General features: G+C 42.5%; 1 protein-coding gene across 1 annotated transcript in view; it reads right to left on the reverse strand.

Moving 5' to 3' along the window:
* Dscam1 (Down syndrome cell adhesion molecule 1) overlaps positions 1-23,951 on the reverse strand; it is a 1,447,516-nt gene that overhangs the window by 1,004,019 nt on the left and 419,546 nt on the right. The window contains exons 8-9 of the mRNA XM_071666240.1: positions 23,164-23,342; positions 2,607-2,735 (exon numbers count right to left, since the gene is read on the reverse strand). Of these exons, the coding sequence (XP_071522341.1) occupies positions 2,607-2,735; positions 23,164-23,342 (308 nt within the window). The remainder of the gene's footprint in view (positions 1-2,606; positions 2,736-23,163; positions 23,343-23,951) is intronic.

A 23,951-nucleotide genomic window follows, 5' to 3' on the forward strand; every position in this document is an offset into this window, starting at 1 on the left:
ACATACACATTTGATTAAGAATTACATGTCCAACGTTAGAATAAGAAGCACTGCGAGGCGTGGGCTATAGATAGAGTTTTGCGGAGGAGGGTGGATGTGCTGGAAATGAGAAGTTTGAGGACAATATGTGGTGTGAGGTGGTTTGATTGAGTACTGTCTCATTTGAAATAGAGACTGTAATTGGGTAACTTCTGGTAACACAATTCACTGGTACTTAAAGGTAACTGGAGGTAATTGGGCTCACATTTCAGTTGTGTCGGTTAATTGGAGGTAATTGGGTTTACAGGTCTGTCAACGAAGGTAAATTGGTAGTAATTGGGTTCAAATTCCTACCTTGATGCCAATTTTGACAGAACTGCCAGAAAATTGGGATTCCAGGTTGTTTTATGGGTAATTTGGTCAGCGTTAATGACCGCCTGGTGACGAAGTACGGCCAAGTACCCTTGTTACGGTCGTTAAGGCTGTTCTTCGTGATTACAGGTGTGGTACTGTGTTCCGCTAGTCCTGGGGAAGCAGAGTGATCTTCTCGCTCTACAACATGTCCCTCAAACACTGACTAACTCCATGGGGAATATCAGGTCAATATAATCTTTACCCTTATTAAATTGGAGAGGAGGTTCTCATTCACTCACCCTTTCTGGTTGATCCTCAGATTACCTCATGTTTTTGTTCATCTAACAGGTTCACTCTAAGCCAGCCAGTGAATGCCACCTGGCTGAGGTCACTGACCACCAGCCATGTTCTTGATGTTCAGGACACAAAATTTCCCAGGACTGTGACACAAACATACATATCATCTGCTGCAGCCAGCCAGCAAAGTATCCCTGGGTATAGGGATTAAGAAAACTTCCCACGTATTCCCTGCGTGTCGTAGAAGGCGACTAAAAGGGGAGGGAGTGGGAGGCTGGAAATCCTCCCCTCTCGTTTTTTTTTAATTTTCCAAAAGAAGGAACAGAGGGGGGCCAGGTGAGGATATTCCACAAAGGCCCAGTCCTCTGTTCTTAACGCTACCTCGCTAACGCGGGAAATGGCGAATAGTTTAAAAGAAAAAAAAGATTCTTCAAAGTATACATCTGATCCAAACATCCTCCACCACTCCTGAAACCCCATTTTCCCTCCCTAATCTGAATTTCTGTGCATGCTACCATCCTCTTAATCATCACTTCCATACAACTTAACAGGTACACTCAAATTTATACCTCTGTAATTCAAACAGACACCTTTATTCTCCTTGCCTTTCTACCGTGGCATTAAACAGGCATTCCATGAATCTTCAGACACCTCACCATGATCCATACACACAGTGAAAATCTCAACAGACCAATCACAGTCACCTCCTTTCTAGAGAAATTCAATTACAGTACCATCCACTCCAGCCACCTTCCCACATTTCATCTTAAGCAAGGACTAAACCACTTGCCATGACTTTCTCCCTGGGCCTTTCACATAAGTTAGTGTAGCGGTGTCAGTTTGTTTGACAGATTTCCTTTCCTGAGCTGAGTGAACTGTGACTTGCTTTGAAGGTCTATAAATATATAATTTGTTCTTGTCTTCCTCATTCTGCTATAGACCTTTTATACTTTCTTTTCAGTAGTTTATAATTGATGCATGTTTGGAGTGTTTTGTGGTCGTGCATTTAACACACTCCTCTGGTGTTTTTTTAAAATCAGCAGGGTTTCCCAATGTGTCACAGACTGAGCCCACATCATTTGTAAAAAGCAGATCTTGCCTCATAAAAAAAAGAGAGAAACCTTGCTTTATGTAAAAGATATTATTTCTAGCATCTAATTTGGATTACCAATAGATGTTTGAGGACAATATGTGGTGTGAGGTGTTTAATCGAGTAAGTAATAATAGGGTAAGAGAGATGTGTGGTAATAAAAACAGTGTGGTTGAGAGAGCAGAAAAGGGTGTTTTGAAATGGTTTGGTCACATGGAGAGAAAGAGTGAGGAAAGATTGACCAAGAGGATACATATGTGAGAGGTGGAGGAAATGAGGAGAGGTGGGAGACCAAATTGGAGGTGGAAAGATGGAGTGAAAATCATTTTGAGTGATCAGGGCCTGAACATGCAGGAGGGTGAAAGGTGTGCAAGGAATAGAGTGAATTGGAACAATGTGGTATACCGGGGTCGACATGCTGTCAATGGATTGAACCAAGGCATGTGAAGCGTCTGGGGTAAACCATGGAAAGTTCTGTGGGGCCTGAATGTGAAAAGGGAGCTGTGGTTTTGGTGCATTATTACATGACAGTTAAAGACTGAGTGTGAACGAATGTGGCCTTTGTTGTCTTTTCCTGGCGCTACCTCGCACACATGCAGGGGGAGGGGGGTTGTTATTTCGTGTGGCGGGGTGGCGATGAGAATGAATAAAGGCAGACGGTATGAATTATGTACATGTGTATATATGTATATGTCTGTGTGTGTGTATATATGTATACACTGAGATGTATAGGTATGTATATTTGTGTGTGTGGACGTGTATGTATATACATGTGTATGCGGGTGGTTTGGGCCGTTCTTTTGTCTGTTTTCCTGCGCTACCTCGCTAACGCACGAGACAGCGACAAAGTAAAATGAATAAATGTAAGTATGAAAATACAACTTACTGAGAGGAGCACCGTCCTTGAGCCATGTAACAGACTTGACAGGGTTGCCTTGATATGTGCAAGTAAATGTAGCAGGTCGACCAAATTCAACAGTTTGTACACTTGGTTCAATCTGAGCACTCAGAGGAGCTGTAAAGAAGGTTGAAACATTCAGTTAATTCATATTTACTATCTCAGTACAATAAACCAGGTCATTATCAAAGCCATAATGAATACTGAAAGTAACAAAAATACAGTTTAAAATAAAAGAATTTCATAATCTCTGCATAAAAGTTATAATAACTAACTTAATATGTGTGTGTATGGATGTTAACACATATATCAACTCACTCAATATCCTGCTCCCAGGATTTCCTTCTATGGTTCTCATGCAGTGCTTAGGAAGCTGTGTGTGTGTGTGTCTGTGATGGGCGGGTGCATGACACCTGAGAAGTACGAACATGTTCTGTGTCTTTGCTTTAGAAGTTGAATCATGGGCATGTGAGGTCTTGTGATGCACTGATCAGTGCTTGTAATGAAGAGGATATAGGTGGTGCAAAAGTGCAACTTGTATATATGCCTATGGAATATATTGTATTCAAAAATGAGGTTATAGTAAAATGGAGTTTCAGACTGAATTGCCTTTCTATGATATGCAGGGAGTACAAGGGAAGTATTCTTTAAACCAGGAATACCTGGTGTAAAAAAGAGAGATATACATAAGTATATGTATGTAAGTAGGAGAGATGGCCAGGGAGAGTTATTGGATTACGTGTTAAGAGAGACTTTTGGATGCTAATGTGCTGAGAGGGGCAACTGGAGGGATGTCTGATCATTATCTTGTGGAGGCGAAGGTGAAGATTTGCAGAAGTTTTCAGAAAAGAAGAGAGAACATTGGGGTGAAGAGAGTGGTGAGAGTAAGTGAGCTTGGGAAGGAGACTTGTGTGAGGAAGTACCAGGAGAGATTGAGTGCAGAATGGAAAAAGGTGAGAGCAAAGGACATAGAGGAAGTGGAGGAGGAATGGAACGTATTTAGCAATGCAGTGATGGCTTGCACAAAAGATGCCTACGGCATGAGAAAGGTGGGAGATGGGCTGATTAGAAAGGGTAGTGAGTGGTGGGATAAAGAAGTAAGATCGTTAGTGAAAGAGAAGAGAGAGGCATTTGGATGATTTTTGCAGGCAAATAGTACAAATGACTGGAAGATGTATAAAAGAAAGGGGCAAGAGGTCAAGAGAAAGGTGCAAGAGGTGATAAAGAGGGCAAGTGAGAGTTGGGGTGAGAGAGTATCGCTAAATTATAGGGAGAATAAAAAGATGTTTTGGAAGGAGGTAAACAGAGTGCGTAAGACAAGAGAACAAATGGGAACATTGGTGAAGGGGCTAATGGGGAGGTAATAACAAGTAGTGGTAATGCGAGAAGGAGATGGAGTGAGTATTTTGAAGGTTTGTTGAATGTGTTAGATGAGAGAGTGGCAGATATAGGGTGTTTTAGTCGAGGTGGTTTGCAAAGTGAGAGGGCCAGGGAGAATGGTTTGGTAAACAGAGAAGAGGTAGTGAAAGCTTTGCAAAAGATGAAAGCTGGAAAAGCGGCAGGTTTGGATGGTATTGCTGGGAAATTTATTAAAATAAGGGATGACTGTATTGTTGACTGGTTGGTGAGGATATTCAATGTATGTATGGTTCATGGTGAAGTGCCTAAGGATTGGCGGAATGCATGCATATTGCCATTGTATAAAGGCAAAGGGGATAAAGGTGAGTGTTCAAATTACAGAGGTATAAGTTTGCTGAGTATTCCTGGGAAATCATTTGGGAGGGTATTGATTGAGAGGGTAAAGGCATGTACAGAGCATCAGATTGGGGAAGAGCAGTGTGGTTTCAGAAGTGGTAGAGGATATGTGGATGAGGTGTTTGCTTTCAAGAATGTATGTGAGAAATACTTAAAAAACAGATGGATTTGTATGTAGCATTTATGGATCTGGAGAAGGCATATGATAGAGTTAATAAAGATGCTTTTTGGAAGGTATCAAGAGTATATGGTGTGGGAGGTAAGTTGCTAGAAGCAGTGAAATGTTTATCAAGGATGTAAGGCATGTGTACAAGTAGCAAGAGAGGAAAGTTATTGGTTTCCAGTCAATGTTGGTTTGCAGCAGGGGTGCGTGATGTCTTCATGGCTGTTTAATTTGTTTATGGATGGGCTTGTTAGGGAGATGAATGAAAGAGTTTTGGAAAGAGGGGCAAGTATGCAGTCTGTTGTGGATGAGAGGGCTTGGGAAATGAATAAGCTGTTGTTTGCTGATGATACAGCGCTGGTGGCTGATTTGTGTGAGAAACTGCAGAAGTTGGTGACTGAGTTTGGTAAAGTGTGTGAAAAAAGAAAGTTGAGAGTAAATGTGAATAAGAGCAAGGTTATTAAGTTCATTAGGGTTGAGGGACAAGTTAATTGGGAGGTAAGTTTGATTGGAGAAAAACTGGAGGAAGTGAAGTGTTTTAGATATCTGGGAGTGGATGTAGTAGTGGATGGAACCATGGAAGCAGAAGTGAGTCACAGGGTGGGCGAGGGAGCAGTTTTGGGAGTGCTGAAGAATGTGTGAAAGGCGAGAACATTATCTCGGAAAGAAAAATGGGTATGTATGAAGGAATAGTGGTTCCAACAATGTCATATGGTTGTAAGGCATGGGCTATAGATAGGGTTGTGCAGAGGAGGGTGGATGTGTTGGAAATGAGATGTTTGAGGACAATATCTGGTGTGAGGTGGTCTGATTGAGTAAGTAATGAAAAGGTAAGAGAGATGTGTGGTAGTTAAAAGAGTGTGGTGGAGAGAGCAGAAGAGGGTGTATTGAAATGGTTTGGTCACAAGGGAGAGAATGAGTGGGTAAAGATTGACGAAGAGGTTATATGTCTCAGAGGTGGAGGGAACGAGGAGACATGGGAGACCAAATTGGATGTGGAAGGATTAGATTGAAAAATATTTTGAGCCATTGGAGCCTGAACATACAGGAGGGTGAAAGACATGCAAGAAACAGAGTGAATTGGAACAACGTGATACCGGGGTCGGCATGCTGTCAATGGATTGGACCAGGGCATGTGAAGCATCTGGGGTAAGCCATGGAAAAATCTGCGGGCCTGGATGTGGAAAAGGAGCTATGGTTTCGGTGCATTACGCATGACAGATAGAGAATGAGTGTGAATGAATGTGGCCTTTGTTGTCTTTTCCTAGCGCTACCTCGTGTGTGCGCGGGGGGAGAGGGGGGGTACCATTTCATGTGTGGAGGGGTAGCGACAGATATGGATGAAGGCAGCAAGTATGGATATATACATGAGTATATATATATATATATTTTGAAGGGAAAAAATGCAAATGAGTGGGAGATGTATAAAAGAAAAAGGCAGGAGGTCAAGAGAAAGGTGCAAGAGGTGAAAAAGAGGGCAAATGAGAGTTGGGGTGAGAGAGTATCATTAAATTTTAGGGAGAATAAAAAGATGTTTTGGAAGGAGATAAATAAAGTGTGTAAGTCAAGGGAGCAAATGGGAACTTCAGTGAAGGGCGCTAATGGGGAGGTGATAACAAGTAGTGGTGATGTGAGAAGGAGATGGAGTGAGTATTTTGAAGGTTTGTTGAATGTTTTTGATGATAGAGTGGCAGATATAGGGTGTTTTGGTCGAGGTGGTATGCAAAGTGAGAGGGTTAGGGAAAATGATTTGGTGAATAGAGAAGAGGTAGTAAAAGCTTCACAGAAGATGAAAGCCAGCAAGGCAGCAGGTTTGGATGGTATTACAGTGGAATTTATTAAAAAAGGGAGTGACTGTATTGTTGACTGGTTGGTAAGGTTATTTAATGTATGTATGATTCATGGTGAGGTGCCTGAGAATTGGCGGAATGCTTGCATAGTGCCATTGTACAAAGGCAAAGGGGATAAAGGTGAGTGTTCAAATTACAGAGGTATAAGTTTGTTGAGTATTCCTGGTAAATTATATGGGAGGGTATTGATTGAGAGGGTGAAGGCATGTACAGAGCATCAGATTGGGGAAGAGCAGTGTGGTTTCAGAAGTGGTAGAGGATGTGTGGATCAGGTGTTTGCTTTGAAGAATGTATGTGAGAAATACTTAGAAAAACAAATAGATTTGTATGTAGCATTTATGGATCTGGAGAAGGCATATGATAGAGTTGATAGAGATGCTCTGTGGAAGGTTTTAAGAATATATGGTGTGGGAGGCAAGTTGTTAGAAGCAGTGAAAAGTTTTTATCGAGGATGTAAGGCATGTGTACGTGTAGGAAGAGAGGAAAGAGATTGGTTCTCAGTGAATGTAGGTTTGCGGCAGGGGTGTGTGATGTCTTCATGGTTGTTTAATTTGTTTATGGATAGGGTTGTTAGGGAGGTGAAGGCAAGAGTTTTGGAAAGAGGGGCAAGTATGCAGTCTGTTGTGGATGAGAGAGCTTGAGAAGTGAGTCAGTTGTTGTTCGCTGATGATACAGCGCTGGTGGCTGATTCATGTGAGAAACTGAAGAAGCTGGTGACTGAGTTTGGTAAAGTGTGTGAAAGAAGAAAGTTAAGAGTAAATGTGAATAAGAGCAAGGTTATTAGGTACAGTAGGGTTGAGGGTCAAGTCAATTGGGAGGTAAATTTGAATGGAGAAAAACTGGAGGAAGTAAAGTGTTTTAGATATCTGGGAGTGGATCTGGCAGCGCATGGAACCATGGAAGCGGAAGTGGATCATAGGGTGGGGGAGGGGGCAAAAATTCTGGGAGCCATGAAGAATGTGTGGAAGTCGAGAACATTATCTCGGAAAGCAAAAATGGGTATGTTTGAAGGAATAGTGGTTCCAACAATGTTGTATGGTTGCGAGGCATGGGCTATGGATAGAGTTGTGCGCAGGAGGATGGATGTGCTGGAAATGAGATGTTTGAGGACAATGTGTGGTGTGAGGTGGTTTGATCGAGTAAGTAACGTAAGGGTAAGAGAGATGTGTGGAAATAAAAAGAGCGTGGTTGAGAGAGCAGAAGAGGGTGTTTTGAAATGGTTTGGGCACATGGAGAGAATGAGTGAGGAAAGGTTGACCAAGAGGATATATGTGTCGGAGGTGGAGGGAACGAGAAGTGGGAGACGAAACTGGAGGTGGAAAGATGGAGTGAAAAAGATTTTGTGTGATCGGGGCCTGAACATGCAGGAGGGTGAAAGGAGGGCAAGGAATAGAGTGAATTGGATCGATGTGGTATACCGGGGTTGACGTGCTGTCAATGGATTGAACCAGGGCATGTGAAGCGTCAAGGGTAAACCATGGAAAGTTCTGTGGGGCCTGGATGTGGAAAGGGAGCTGTGGTTTCAGTACATTATTACATGACAGGGTAGAGACTGAGTGTGAACGAGTGTGGCCTTTGTTGTCTTTTTCTAGCGCTACCTCGCACACTTGAGGGGGGAGGGGGTTGTTATTTCATGTGTGGCGAGGTGGCGATGGGAATGAATAAAGGCAGACAGTATGAATTATGTACATGTGTACATATGTATATGTCTGTGTGTATATATATGTATACGTTGAGATGTATAGGTATGTATATTTGCGTGTGTGAACGTGTATGTATATACATGGGTATGCAGGTGGGTTGGGCCATTCTTTTGTCTGTTTCCGTGCACTACTTCGCTAACGAGACAAAGCAAAATAAATAAATAAATATTATTTATCATACTTTGTTGCTGTCTCCCGCATTAGCGAGGTAGCACAAGGAAACAGACATAAGAATGGCCCAACCCACCCCATCACACATGAAAATGGCACCCCCTCCCCCTGTGTGCGTGCGAGGGAACACTAGGAAAAGACAACTAAGGCCACATTCATTCACACTCAGTCTCTACTGTCATGTGTAATGCACCGAAACCACGGCTCCCTTTCCACATCCAGGCCCTACAAAACTTTCCATGGTTTATCCACGATGCTTCACATGCCCTGATTCAATCCAATGACAGCACGTCGACCCCAATACACCACATCGTTCCAATTCACTCTATTCCTTGCACACCTTTCACCCTCCTGTATGTTCAGGCCCCAATCGCTCAAAATCTTTTTAACTCCATCCTTTCACCTCCAATATGGTCTCCCACTTCTCGTTCCCTCCACCCCTGACAGAAATATATACTCTTTGTCAATCTTTCCTCACTCATTCTGTCAATGTCATCAAACTATTTTAATACACCTTCTGCTCTCTTAACCACACTCTTTTTATTACCACACATCTCTCTTACCCTTTCATTACTTAATCTAACCACCTCATGCCACATATTGTCCTCAAACTTCTCAATTCCAACACACCCACCCAACTCCACACAATCCTATCTATAGCCCATGGCTCACAACCACATAACATTGTTGGAATCACTATTCCTTCAAACATACCCATTTCTGGTCTCCGAGATAACGTTCTCGCCTTCCACACATTCTTCAACGCTCCCAGGACCTTCGTCCCCTCCCCCATGCTGTGACTCACTTCTGCTTCCATGGTTCCATCTGCCACCAAATCCACTCCCAGATATTTGAAACACTTCACTTCCTTCAGTTTTCTCTATTCAAACTTACCTCTCAATTCACTTGTCCCTCAACCCTACTGTACCTAATAACCTTTCTCTTATTCACATTTACTCTCACCTTTCATCTTTCACACACTTTACCAAAGTCAGTCACCAGCTTCTGCAGTTTCTCACATGAATCAGCCACCAGCGCTGTATCATTAACAAACAACAACTGACTCACTTCCCAAGCCCTCTCATCCACAACAGACTGCATACTTGCCCCTCTCTCTAAAACTCTTGCATTCACCTCCCTAACAACCCCATCCATAAACAAATTAAACAACCATGGAGACATCACGCACCCCTTCCGCAAACCGACATTCACTAGGAACCAATCACTTTCCTATCTTCCTACTCGTACAAATGCCTTACATCCTCGATAAAAACTTTTCACTGCTTCTAGCAACTTACCTCCCGCACCATATACTTTTAATACCTTCCACAGAGCATCTCTATCAACTCTATCATATGCCTTCTCCAGATCCATAAATGCTACATACAAATCCATCTGTTTTTCTAAGTATTTCTAACATACATTCTTCAAAGCAAACACCTGATCCACACATCCTCTACCACTTCTGAAACCACACTGCTATTCTCCAATCTGATGGTCTGTGCATGCCTTCACCCTCTCAATCAATACCCACCCATATAATTTCCCAGGAATACTCAACAAACTTATACCTCTGTAATTTGAACACTCACCTTTATCCCCTTTGCCTTTATACAATGGCAATATGCATGCATTCTGCCAATCCTTAGGCACTTCACCACGAACCATACATACATTGAATATCCTCACCAACAGTCAACAACACAGTCACCCACTTTTTTAATAAATTCCACTGCAATACCATCCAAACCCGCCACCTTGCCAACTTTCATCTTCCGCAAAGCTTTCACTACCTCTTCTCAGTTTACCAAATCATTCTCCCTGACCCTCTCACTTTGCACACCACCTCGAAACACCCTATATCTGCCAACCTATCATTAAACACATTTAACAAACCTTCAAAATATTCACTCCATCTCCCTCTCATTTCACCACTACTTGTTATTACCTCGCCATATGCCCCCTTCACCAACGTTCACATTTGTTCTCTTGTCCTACACACTTTATTTACCTCCTTCCAAAGCATCTACTTATTCTCCCTAAAATTTAATGATATTCTCTCACCCCAACTCTCATTTGCTCTCTTTTTCCCCTCTTGCACCTTTCTCTTAACCTCTTGCCTCATTCTTTTATACAACTCCCAGTCATTTGCACTTCCTCTCTGCAAAAATCATCCAAATGCCTCTCTCTTCTCTTTCACTAACAATCTTACTTCTTCATCCCACCACTCACTACCCTTTCTAATCTGCCCATCTCCCACCTTTCTCATGCCACATGCATCTTTTGTGCAAGCCATTACTGCTTCCCTAAATACATCCCATTCCTCTCCCACTCCCCTTATGTCATATGCTCTCACATTTTTCCATTCTGCACTCAATCTCTCCTGGTCTTCCTCACACACCCACTCCCTTTCTGTCATTTGCTCTCACATTTTTCCATTCTGCACTCAATCTCTCCTGGTACTTCCTCACACAAGTCTCCTTCCCAAGCTCACTTACTCTCACCACTCTCTCCACCCCAACATTCTCTCTTCTTTTCTAAAAACCTCAACATATCTTCACCTTCACCTCCACAAGCTAGTGATCAGACATCCTTCCAGTTGCACCTCTCAGCACATTAACATCCAAAAGTCTCTTTTTCACACGCCTATCAATTAACGTGTAATCCAATAACGCTCTCTGACCATCTCTCCTACTTACATATGTATACTTATGTATATCTCTCTTTTCAAACCAGGTATTCCCAATCACCAGTCCTTTTTCAGCACACAAATCTACAAGCTCTTCACCACTTCCATTCACAACACTGAAAACCCTTTGTACACCAATTATTCCCTCAACTGCCACATTACTCACCTTTGCATTCAAATCACCCATCAATATAACCCGGTCTCGTGCATCAAAGATGCTAACACACTCATTCAGCTGCTCCCAAAACACTTGCCTGTCATGATCTTTCTTCTCATGACCAGGTGTATAAGCACCAATAATCACCCATCTCTCTCCATCCACTTTCAGTTTTACCCATATCAATCTAGAGTTTACTTTCTTACTTTCTATCACATACTCCCACAACTCCTGTTTCAGGAGTAGTGCTACTCCTTCCTTTGCTCTTGGCCTCTCACCAACCCCTGACTTTAATCCCAAGACATTCCCAAACCACTTTTCCCCTTTACCTTTGAGCTTTATTTCACTCAGAGCTAAAAACATCCAGGTTCCTTTCCTCAATCATACTACCTATCTCTCCTTTTTTCCCATCTTGGTTACATCCACACACTTTTAGACACCCCAATCTGAGCCTTCGAGGATGATCAGCACTCCCCGCATGACTCCTGTTTCGCCTTTTAGAAAGTTAAAATACAAGGAGGGGAAGGTTTCTAGCCCCCTGCTCCCGCCCCCTTTAGTCGCCTTCTACGACTCGCGGGGAATGTATGGAAAGTATTCTTTCTCCCCTATCCCGAGGGATATATATATATATATATATATATATATATATATATATATATATATATATATATATATATATATATATATATATATATTTGAAGGAATAGTGGTTCCAACAATGTTGTATGGTTGCGAGGCGTGGGCTATGGATAGAGTTGTGCGCAGGAGGATGGATGTGCTGGAAATGAGATGTTTGAGGACAATGTGTGGTGTGAGGTGGTTTGATCGAGTGAGTAACGTAAGGATAAGAGAGATGTGTGGAAATAAAAAGAGCGTGGTTGAGAGAGCAGAAGAGGGTGTTTTGAAGTGGTTTGGGCACATGGAGAGGATGAGTGAGGAAAGATTGACCAAGAGGATATATGTGTCGGAGGTGGAGGGAACGAGGAGAAGAGGGAGACCAAATTGGAGGTGGAAAGATGGAGTGAAAAGATTTTGTGTGATCGGGGCCTGAACATGCAGGAGGGTGAAAGGAGGGCAAGGAATAGAGTGAATTGGAGCGATGTGGTATACCGGGGTTGACGTGCTGTCAGTGGATTGAATCAAGGCATGTGAAGCGTCTGGGGTAAACCATGGAAAGCTGTGTAGGTATGTATATTTGCGTGTGTGGACGTATGTATATACATGTGTATGGGGGGGGTTGGGCCATTTCTTTCGTCTGTTTCCTTGCGCTACCTCGCAAACGCGGGAGACAGCGACAAAGTATAATAAAAAAAAATATAAATATATATATATATTTTTTTTTTCTTTTCTGCTTTGTCGCTGTCTCCCGCGTTTGCGAGGTAGCGCAAGGAAACAGACGAAAGAAATGGCCCAACCCACCCCCATATACAGGTATATACATACGTCCACACACGCAAATATACATACCTACACAGCTTTCCATGGTTTACCCCAGACGCTTCACATACCCTGATTCAATCCACTGACAGCACGTCAACCCCGGTATGCCACATCGATCCAATTCACTCTATTCCTTGCCCTCCTTTCACCCTCCTGCATGTTCAGGCCCCGATCACACAAAATCTTTTTCACTCCATCTTTCCACCTCCAATTTCGTCTCCCACTTCTCCTTGTTCCCTCCACCTCCAACACATATATCCTCTTCGTCAATCTTTCCTCACTCATTCTCTCCATGTGCCCAAACCATTTCAAAACACCCTCTTCTGCTCTCTCAACCACGCTCTTTTTATTTCCACACATCTCTCTTACCCTTACGTTACTTACTCGATCAAACCACCTCACACCACACATTGTCCTCAAACATCTCATTTCCAGCACATCCATCCTCCTGCACACAACTCTATCCATAGCCCACGCCTCGCAACCATACAACATCATTGGAACCACTATTCCTTCAAACATACCCATTTTTGCTTTCCGAGATAATGTTCTCGACTTCCACACATTCTTCAAGGCTCCCAGAATTTTCGCCACCTCCCCCACCCTATGATCCACTTCCGCTTCCATGGTTCCATCCGCTGCCAGATCCACTCCTAGATATCTAAAACACTTTACTTCCTCCATTTTTCTCCATTCAAACTTACCTCCCAATTGACTTGACCCTCAAGCTTACTGTACCTAATAACCTTGCTCTTATTCACATTTACTCTTAACTTTCTTCTTTCACGCACTTTACCAAACTCAGTCACCAGCTTCTGCAGTTTCTCACATGAATCAGCCACCAGCGCTGTATCATCAGTGAATAACAACTGACTCTCTTCCCAAGCCCTCTCATCCCCAACAGACTTCATACTTGCCCCTCTTTCCAAAACTCTTGCATTTACCTTCCTAACAACCCCATCCATAAACAAATTAAACAACCATGGAGACATCACACACCCCTGCCACAAACCTACATTCACTGAGAACCAATCACTTTCCTCTCTTCCTACACATACACATGCCTTACATCCTCGATAAAAACTTTTCACTGCTTCTAACAACTTGCCTCCCACACCATATATTCTTAATACCTTCCACAGAGCATCTCTATCAACTCTATCATATGCCTTCTCCAGATCCATAAATGCTAATACAAATCCATTTGCTTTTCTAAGTATTTCTCACATACATTCTTCAAAGCAAACATCTGATCCACACATCCTCTACCACTTCTGAAACCACACTGCTCTTCCCCAATCTGATGCTCTGTACATGCCTTCACCCTCACAATCAATACCCTCCCATATAATTTACCATGAATACTCAACAAACTTATACCTCTGTAATTTGAGCACTCACTCTTATCCCCTTTGCCTTTGTACAATGGCACTATGCACGCATTCCACCAATCCTCAGGCACCTCACCATGAGTCATACATACATTAAATAACCTTACCAACCAGTCAATAATACAGTCACCCCCTTTCTTTAATAAATTCCACTGCAATACCATCCAAACCTGCTGCCTTGCCGGCTTTCATCTTCCGCAAAGCTTTTACTACCTCTTCTCTGTTTACTCTGTTGATTAGAAAGGGTAGTGAGTGGTGGGATGAAGAAGTAAGATTATTAGTGAAAGAGAAGAGAGAGGCATTTGGACGATTTTTGCAGGGAAAAATGCAATTGAGTGAAAGATGTATAAAAGAAAGAGACAGGAGGTCAAGAGAAAGGTGCAAGAGGTGAAAAAGAGGGCAAATGAGAGTTGGGGTGAGAGAGTATCATTAAATTTTAGGGAGAATAAAAAGATGTTCTGGAAGGAGGTAAACAAAGTGCGTAAGACAAGGGAGCAAATGGGAACTTCAATGAAGCGCGCAAATGGGGAGGTGATAACGAGTAGTGGTGATGTGAGAAGGAGATGGAGTGAGTATTTTGAAGATTTGTTGAATGTGTTTGATGATAGAGTGGCAGTTATAGGGTGTTTTGGTCGAGGTGGTGTGCAAAGTGAGAGGGTTAGGGGAAATGATTTGGTATATATATATATATATATATATATATATATATATATATATATATATTTTTTCTTTTTTTTTTATACTTTGTCGCTGTCTCCCGCATTTGCGAGGTAGCGCAAGGAAACAGACGAAAGAAATGGCCCAACCCCCCCCCATACACATGTATATACATACGTCCACACACGCAAATATACATACCTACACAGCTTTCCATGGTTTACCCCAGACGCTTCACATGCCTTGCTTCAATCCACTGACAGCACGTCAGCCCCGGTGTACCACATCGCTCCAATTCACTCTATTCCTTGCCCTCCTTTCACCCTCCTGCATGTTCATGCCCCGATCACACAAAATCTTTTTCACTCCATCTTTCCACCTCCAATTTGGTCTCCCTCTTCTCCTTGTTCCCTCCACCTCCGACACATATATCCTCTTGGTCAATCTTTCCTCACTCATCCTCTCCATGTGCCCAAACCACTTCAAAGCACCCTCTTCTGCTCTCTCAACCACGCTCTTTTTATTTCCACACATCTCTCTTACCCTTACGTTACTCACTTGATCAAACCACCTCACAACACACATTGTCCTCAAACATCTCATTTCCAGCACATCCATCCTCCTGCGCACAACTCTATCCATAGCCCACGCCTCGCAACCATACAACATTGTTGGAACCACTATTCCTTCAAACATACCCATTTTTGCTTTCCGAGATAATGTTCTCGACTTCCACACATTCTTCAAGGCCCCCAGAATTTTCGCCCCCTCCCCCACCCTATGATCCACCTCCGCTTCCATGGTTCCATCCGCTGCCAGATCCACTCCCAGATATCTAAAACACTTCACTTCCTCCTGTTTTTCTCCATTCAAACTCACCTCCCAATTGACTTGACCCTCAACCCTACTGTACCTAATAACCTTGCTCTTATTCACATTTACTCTTAACTTTCTTCTTCCACACACTTTACCAAACTCAGTCACCAGCTTCAACAGTTTCACACATGAATCAGCCCCTCTTTCCAAAACTCTTGCATTTACCTCCCTAACAACCCCATCCATAAACAAATTAAACAACCATGGACACATCACACACCCCTGCCGCAAACCTACATTCACTGAGAACCAATCACTTTCCTCTCTTCCTACACGTACACATGCCTTACATCCTCAATAAAAACTTTTCACTGCTTCTAACAACTTTACTCCCACACCATATATTCTTAATACCTTCCACAGAGCATCTCTATCAACTCTATCATATGCCTTCTCCAGATCCATAAATGCTACATACAAATCCATTTGCTTTTCTAAGTATATATATATATATTTTTTTTTTTGCTTTGTCGCTGTCTCCCGCGTTTGCGAGGTAGCGCAAGGAAACAGACGAAAGAAATGGCCCAACCCACCTCCATACACATGCCTTGATTCAATCCACTGAAAGCATGTCAAACCCGGTATACCACATCGATCCAATTCACTCTATTCTTTGCCCTCTTTTCACCCTCCTGCATGTTCAGGCCCTGATCACACAAAATCTTTTTCACTCCATCTTTTCACCTCCAATTTGGTCTCCCTCTTCTCCTCGTTCCCTCCACCTCCGACACATATATCCTCTTGGTCAATCTTTCCTCACTCATTCTCTCCATGTGACCAAACCATTTCAAAACACCCTCTTCTGCTCTCTCAACCACGCTCTTTTTATTTCCACACATCTCTCTTACCCTTACGTTACTTACTCGATCAAACCACCTCACACCACACATTGTCCTCAAACATCTCATTTCCAGCACATCCATCCTCCTGCGCACAACTCTATCCATAGCCCACGCCTCGCAACCATACAACATTGTTGGAACCACTATTCCTTCAAACATACTCATTTTTGCTTTCTGAGATAATGTTCTTGACTTCCACACATTCTTCAAGGCTCCCAGAATTTTCGCCCCCTCCCCCACCCTATGATCCACTTCCGCTTCCATGGTTCCATGCGCTGCCAGATCCACTCCCAGATATCTAAAACACTTCACTTCCTCCAGTTTTTCTCCATTCAAACTCACCTCCCAATTGACTTGACCCTCAACCCTACTGTACCTAATAACCTTGCTCTTATTCACATTTACTCTTAACTTTCTTCTTTCACACACTTTACCAAACTCAGTCACCAGCTTCTGCAGTTTCTCACATGAATCAGCCACCAGCGCTGTATCATCAGCGAACAACAACTGACTCACTTCCCAAGCTCTCTCATCCCCAACAGACTTCATACTTGCCCTTCTTTCCAAAACTCTTGCATTCACCTCCCTAACAACCCCATCCATAAACATATATAAATATATATATATATACATTCCCTGGGGATAGGGGAGAAAGAATACTTCCCACGTATTCCCTGCGTGTCGTAGAAGGCGACTAAAAAGGGAAGGGAGCAGGGGGGTGGAAATCCTCCCCTCTCGTTTTTTTTTTTTTAATTTTTCAAAAGAAGGAACAGAGAAGAGGGCTAGGTGAGGATATTCCCTCAAAGGCCCAGTCCTCTGTTCTTAACGCTACCTCGCTGTCGCGGGAAATGGCGAATAGTATGAAAAAAAAAATATATATATATATATATATATATATATATATATATAAATATATATATATTATTATTTTTTTTTTTTTTTTTTTTTATACTTTGCCGCTGTCTCCCGCGTTTGCGAGGTAGCGCAAGGAAACAGACGAAAGAAATGGCCCAACCCACCCCCCCATACACATGTACATACACACGTCCACACACGCAAATATACATACCTACACAGCTTTCCATGGTTTACCCCAGACGCTTCACATGCCTTGATTCAATCCACTGACAGCACGTCAACCCCTGTATACCACATCGCTCCAATTCACTCTATTCCTTGCCCTCCTTTCACCCTCCTGCATGTTCAGGCCCCGATCACACAAAATCTTTTTCACTCCATCTTTCCACCTCCAATTTGGTCTCCCTCTTCTCCTCGTTCCCTCCACCTCCGACACATATATCCTCTTGGTCAATCTTTCCTCACTCATTCTCTCCATGTGCCCAAACCATTTCAAAACACCCTCTTCTGCTCTCTCAACCACGCTCTTTTTATTTCCATATATTATTATATTTTTTTATTATACTTTGTCGCTGTCTCCCGCGTTTGCGAGGTAGCGCAAGGAAACACACGAAAGAAATGGCCCAACCCCCCCCATACACATGTATATACATACGTCCTCACACGCAAATATACATACCTACACAGCTTTCCATGGTTTACCCCAGACGCTTCACATGCCTTGATTCAATCCACTGACAGCACGTCAGCCCCGGTATACCACATCGCTCCAATTCACTCTATTCCTTGCCCTCCTTTCACCCTCCTGCATGTTCAGGCCCCGATCACACAAAATCTTTTTCACTCCATCTTTCCACCTCCAATTTGGTCTCCCTCTTCTCCTTGTTCCCTCCACCTCCGACACATATATCCTCTTGGTCAATCTTTCCTCACTCATCCTCTCCATGTGCCCAAACCACTTCAAAACACCCTCTTCTGCTCTCTCAACCACGCTCTTTTTATTTCCACACATCTCTCTTACCCTTACGTTACTCACTCGATCAAACCACCTCACACCACACATTGTCCTCAAACATCTCACCTCCAGCACATCCATCCTCCTGCGCACAACTCTATCCATATATATATATATATATATATATATATATATATATATATATATATATATATATATATATATATATATTTATTTATTTATTTTGCTTTGTCGCTGTCTCCCGCATTAGCGAGGTAGCGCAAGGAAACAGAAGAAAGAAATGGCTCAATCCACCCCCATACACATGTATATACACACACGTCCACACACGCAAATATACATACCTATACATCTCAATGTACACATATATATACACACAAAGACACATACATATATACCCATGCACACAATTCACACTGTCTGCCTTTATTCATTCCCATCGCCACCTCGCCACACATGGAATATATATATATATTTTTTTTTTATACTTTGTCGCTGTCTCCCGCGTTTGCGAGGTAGCGCAAGGAAACACACGAAAGAAATGGCCCAACCCCCCCCATACACATGTATATACATACGTCCACACACGCAAATATACATACCTACACAGCTTTCCATGGTTTACCCCAGACACTTCACATGCCCTGATTCAATCCACCGACAGCACGTCAACCCCGGTATACCACATCGCTCCAACTCACTCTATTCCTTGCCCTCCTTTCACCCTCCTGCATGTTCAGGCCCCGATCACACAAAATCTTTTTCACTCCATCTTTCCACCTCCAATTTGGTCTCCCTCTTCTCCTTGCTCCCTCCACCTCCGACACATATATCCTCTTGGTCAATCTTTCCTCACTCATCCTCTCCATGTGCCCAAACCACTTCAAAACACCCTCTTCTGCTCTCTCAACCACGCTCTTTTTATTTCCAAACATCTCTCTTACCCTTACGTTACTCACTCGATCAAACCACCTCACACCACACATTGTCCTCAAACATCTCATTTCCAGCACATCCATCCTCCTGCGCACAACTCTATCCATAGCCCACACCTCGCAACCATACAACATTGTTGGAACCACTATTCCTTCAAACATACCCATTTTTGCTTTCCGAGATAATGTTCTCGACTTCCACACATTCTTCAAGGCCCCCAGAATTTTCGCCCCCTCCCCCACCCTCTGATCCACTTCCGCTTCCATGGTTCCATCCGCTGCCAGATCCACTCCCAGATATCTAAAACACTTCACTTCCTCCAGCCTTTCTCCATTCAAACTCACCTCCCAATTGACTTGACCCTCAACCCTACTGTACCTAATAACCTTGCTCTTATTCACATTTACTCTTAACTTTCTTCTTCCACACACTTTACCAAACTCAGTCACCAGCTTCTGCAGTTTCTCACATGAATCAGCCATCAGCGCTGTATCATCAGCGAACAACAACTGACTCACTTCCCAAGCTCTCTCATCCCCAACAGACTTCATACTTGCCAATCCTCAGGCACCTCACCATGAGTCATACATACATTAAATAACCTTACCAACCAGTCAATAATACAGTCATCCCGTTTTTTAATAAATTCCACTGCAATACCATCCAAACCTGCTGCCTTGCCAGCTTTCATCTTCCGCAAAGCTTTTACTACCTCTTCTCTGTTTACCAAATCATTTTCCCTAACCCTCTCACTTTGCACACCACCTCGACCAAAACACCCTATATCTGCCACTCTGTCATCAAACACATTCAACAAACCTTCAAAATACTCACTCCATCTCTTTCTCACATCACCAATACTTGTTATCACCTCCCCATTTGCGCCCTTCACTGAAGTTCCCATTTGCTCCCTTGTCTTACGCACTTTATTTACCTCCTTCCAGAACTTCTTTTTATTCTCCCTAAAATTTAATGATACTCTTTCACCCCAAAGTGAAGTGCTCAAATTTCAGAGGTATAAGTTTGTTGAGTATTCCTGGTAAATTATATGGGAGGGTATTGATTGAGAGGGTGAAGGCATGTACAGAGCATCAGATTGGGGAAGAGCAGTGTGGTTTCAGAATTGGTAGAGGATGTGTGGATCAGGTGTTTGCTTTGAAGAATGTATGTGAGAAATACTTAGAAAAGCAAATGGATTTGTATGTAGCATTTATGGATCTGGAGAAGGCATATGATAGAGTTGATAGAGATGCTCTGTGGAAGGTATTAAGAATATATGGTCTGGGAGGCAAGTTGTTAGAAGCAGTGAAAAGTTTTTATCGAGGATGTAAGGCATGTGTACGTGTAGGAAGAGAGGAAAGTGATTGGTTCTCAGTGAATGTAGGTTTTTGGCAGGGGTGTGTGATGTCTCCATGGTTGTTTAATTTGTTTATGGATGGGGTTGTTAGGGAGGTAAATGCAAGAGTTTTGGAAAGAGGGGCAAGTATGAAGTCTGTTGTGGATGAGAGAGCTTGGGAAGTGAGTCAGTTGTTGTTCGCTGATGATACAGCACTGGTGGCTGATTCATGTGAGAAACTGCAGAAGCTGGTGACTGAGTTTGGTAAAGTGTGTGAAAGAAGAAAGTTAAGAGTAAATGTGAATAAGAGCAAGGTTATTTGGTACAGTAGGGTTGAGGGTCAAGTCAATTGGGAGGTAAGTTTGAACGGAGAAAAACTGGAGGAAGTAAAGTGTTTTAGATATCTGGGAGTGGATCTGGCAGCGGATTTTTTTTTTTTTTTTTTTGCTTTGTCGGTCTCCCGCATTTGCGAGGTAGCGCAAGGAAACACACGAAAGAAATGGCCCAACCCACCCCCATACACATGTATATACATACACGTCCACACACGCAAATATACATACCTACACAGCTTTCCATGGTTTACCCCAGACGCTTCACATGCCTTGATTCAATCCACTGACAGCACGTCAACCCCGGTATACCACATCGCTCCAATTCACTCTATTCCTTGCCCTCCTTTCACCCTCCTGCATGTTCAGGCCCTGATCACACAAAATCTTTTTCACTCCATCTTTCCACCTCCAATTTGGTCTCCCTCTTCTCCTTGCTCCCTCCACCTCCGACATATATATCCTCTTGGTCAATCTTTCCTCACTCATCCTCTCCATGTGCCCAAACCACTTCAAAACACCCTCTTCTGCTCTCTCAACCACGCTCTTTTTATTTCCACACATCTCTCTTACCCTTACGTTACTCACTCGATCAAACCACCTCACACCACACATTGTCCTCAAACATCTCATTTCCAGCACATCCATCCTCCTGCGCACAACTCTATCCATAGCCCACGCCTCGCAACCATACAACATTGTTGGAACCACTATTCCTTCAAACATACCCATTTTTGCTTTCCGAGATAATGTTCTCGACTTCCACACATTCTTCAAGGCCCCCAGAATTTTCGCCCCCTCCCCCACCCTATGATCCACTTCCGCTTCCATGGTTCCATCCGCTGCCAGATCCACTCCCAGATATCTAAAACACTTCACTTCCTCCAGTTTTTCTACATTCAAACTCACCTCCCAATTGACTTGACCCTCAACCCTACTGTACCTAATAACCTTGCTCTTATTCACATTTACTCTTAACTTTCTTCTTCCACACACTTTACCAAACTCAGTCACCAGCTTCTGCAATTTCTCACATGAATCAGCCACCAGCGCTGTATCATCAGCGAACAACAACTGACTCACTTCCCAAGCTCTCTCATCCCCAACAGACTTCATACTTGCCCCTCTTTCCAAAACTCTTGCATTTACCTCCCTAACAACCCCATCCATAAACAAATTAAACAACCATGGAGACATCACACACCCCTGCCGCAAACCTACATTCACTGAGAACCAATCACTTTCCTCTCTTCCTACACGTACACATGCCTTACATCCTCGATAAAAACTTTTCACTGCTTCTAACAACTTTCCTCCCACACCATATATTCTTAATACCTTCCACAGAGCATCTCTATCAACTCTATCATATGCCTTCTCCAGATCCATAAATGCTACATACAAATCCATTTGCTTTTCTAAGTATTTCTCACATATATTCTTCAAAGCAAACACCTAATCCACACATCCTCTACCACTTCTGAAACCACACTGCTCTTCCCCAATCTGATGCTCTGTACATGCCTTCACCCTCTCAATCAATACCCTCCCATATAATTTACCAGGAATACTCAACAAACTTATACCTCTGTAATTTGAGCACTCACTCTTATCCCCTTTGCCTTTGTACAATGGCACTATGCACGCATTCCGCCAATCCTCAGGCACCTCACCATTTTTTTTTTTCATACTATTCGCCATTTCCCGCATTAGCGAGGTAGCGTTAAGAACAGAGGACTGGGCCTTTGAGGGAATATCATCATATGGCCCCCTTCTCTGTTCCTTCATTTGGAAAATTTGAAAAAAAATGAGAGGGGAGGATTTCCAGCCCCCCGTTCCCTTATATATATATATATATATATATATATATATATATATATATATATATATATATATATATATATATTTATATATTTATATATATATATATATATATATATATATATATATATATATATATATATATATATATATATTTTTTTTTTTTCTTTTTTTTTTTTTTTTTCCTTTGTCGCTGTCTCCCGCGTCTGCGAGGTAGCGCAAGGAAACAGATGAAAGAAACGGCCCAACCCACCCCCATACACAATATACATACCTATACATCTCAATGTAGACATATATATACACACACAGACACATACATATATACCCATGCACACAATTCACACTGTCTGCCTTTATACATTCCCATCGCCACCTCGCCACACATGGAATACCATCCTCCTCCCCTCTCATGTGTGCGAGGAAGCACTAGGAAAAGACAACAAAGGCCCCATTCGTTCACACTCAGTCTCCAGCTGTCATGCAATTATGCCCGATACCACATATAGATATATATATATATATATATATATATATTTATATATATATGTGAATATAATTAACTGTAACAGTTATCAGCATATATCCTTACCTGTAACAGTTAAGACAGTTTCAACACTCTCACCACCAACAGAATTGTTGACGACACACAGATACTTCCCAGAATCCTCAACCTTAGCCTCGCGGATAATCAAGGTTCCTCCAACCTGCTTCACACGGTCGTCCAGTTCCACTGCTGCCTTGCGACCATTTTCTGAGAATTTAAACCACCTGACAAAGAAAACTGAGATTAGTTACATGAGTGACATATTTGAAAATCATTCAGAAATGTTTTGTTCAATATAATTCATTTGATAATGCATTTCATATTTGCTCAGTAGAAATATACCTTTGAATAGGCCCTGACAAATGTTAGTTAGTCATCATCGTGAATGGATTTTTTCCATAGTCTGAAATGACCAATGTACAGAATTCATTCTAAGATTTGTTATACAAAACCATTCGGATGTTGTATAAAAAAATCACAAACCTGGAGATATTGTCTCCATTACAAGCACAAGCACACACACACACACACACACACATACACACACAAATTATTTTTTTTTCATTTTGCTTTGTCGCTGTCTCCCGGGTTTGCAAGGTAGCGCAAGGAAACAGACGAAAGAAATGGCCCAACCCACCCCCATACACATGTATATACATACACGTCCACACACGCAAATATACATACCTATACATCTCAATGTACACATATATATATACACACACAGACATATACATATATACACATGTACATAATTCATACTGTCTACCCTTATTTATTCCCATCGCCACCTCGCCACACATGGAATAACATCCCCCTCCCCCCCTCATGTG

The sequence above is a fragment of the Panulirus ornatus genome, chromosome 11 (genome assembly GCF_036320965.1).
Source record: "Panulirus ornatus isolate Po-2019 chromosome 11, ASM3632096v1, whole genome shotgun sequence".
In the NCBI taxonomy this organism is placed as follows: Eukaryota; Metazoa; Arthropoda; class Malacostraca; order Decapoda; family Palinuridae; genus Panulirus; species Panulirus ornatus.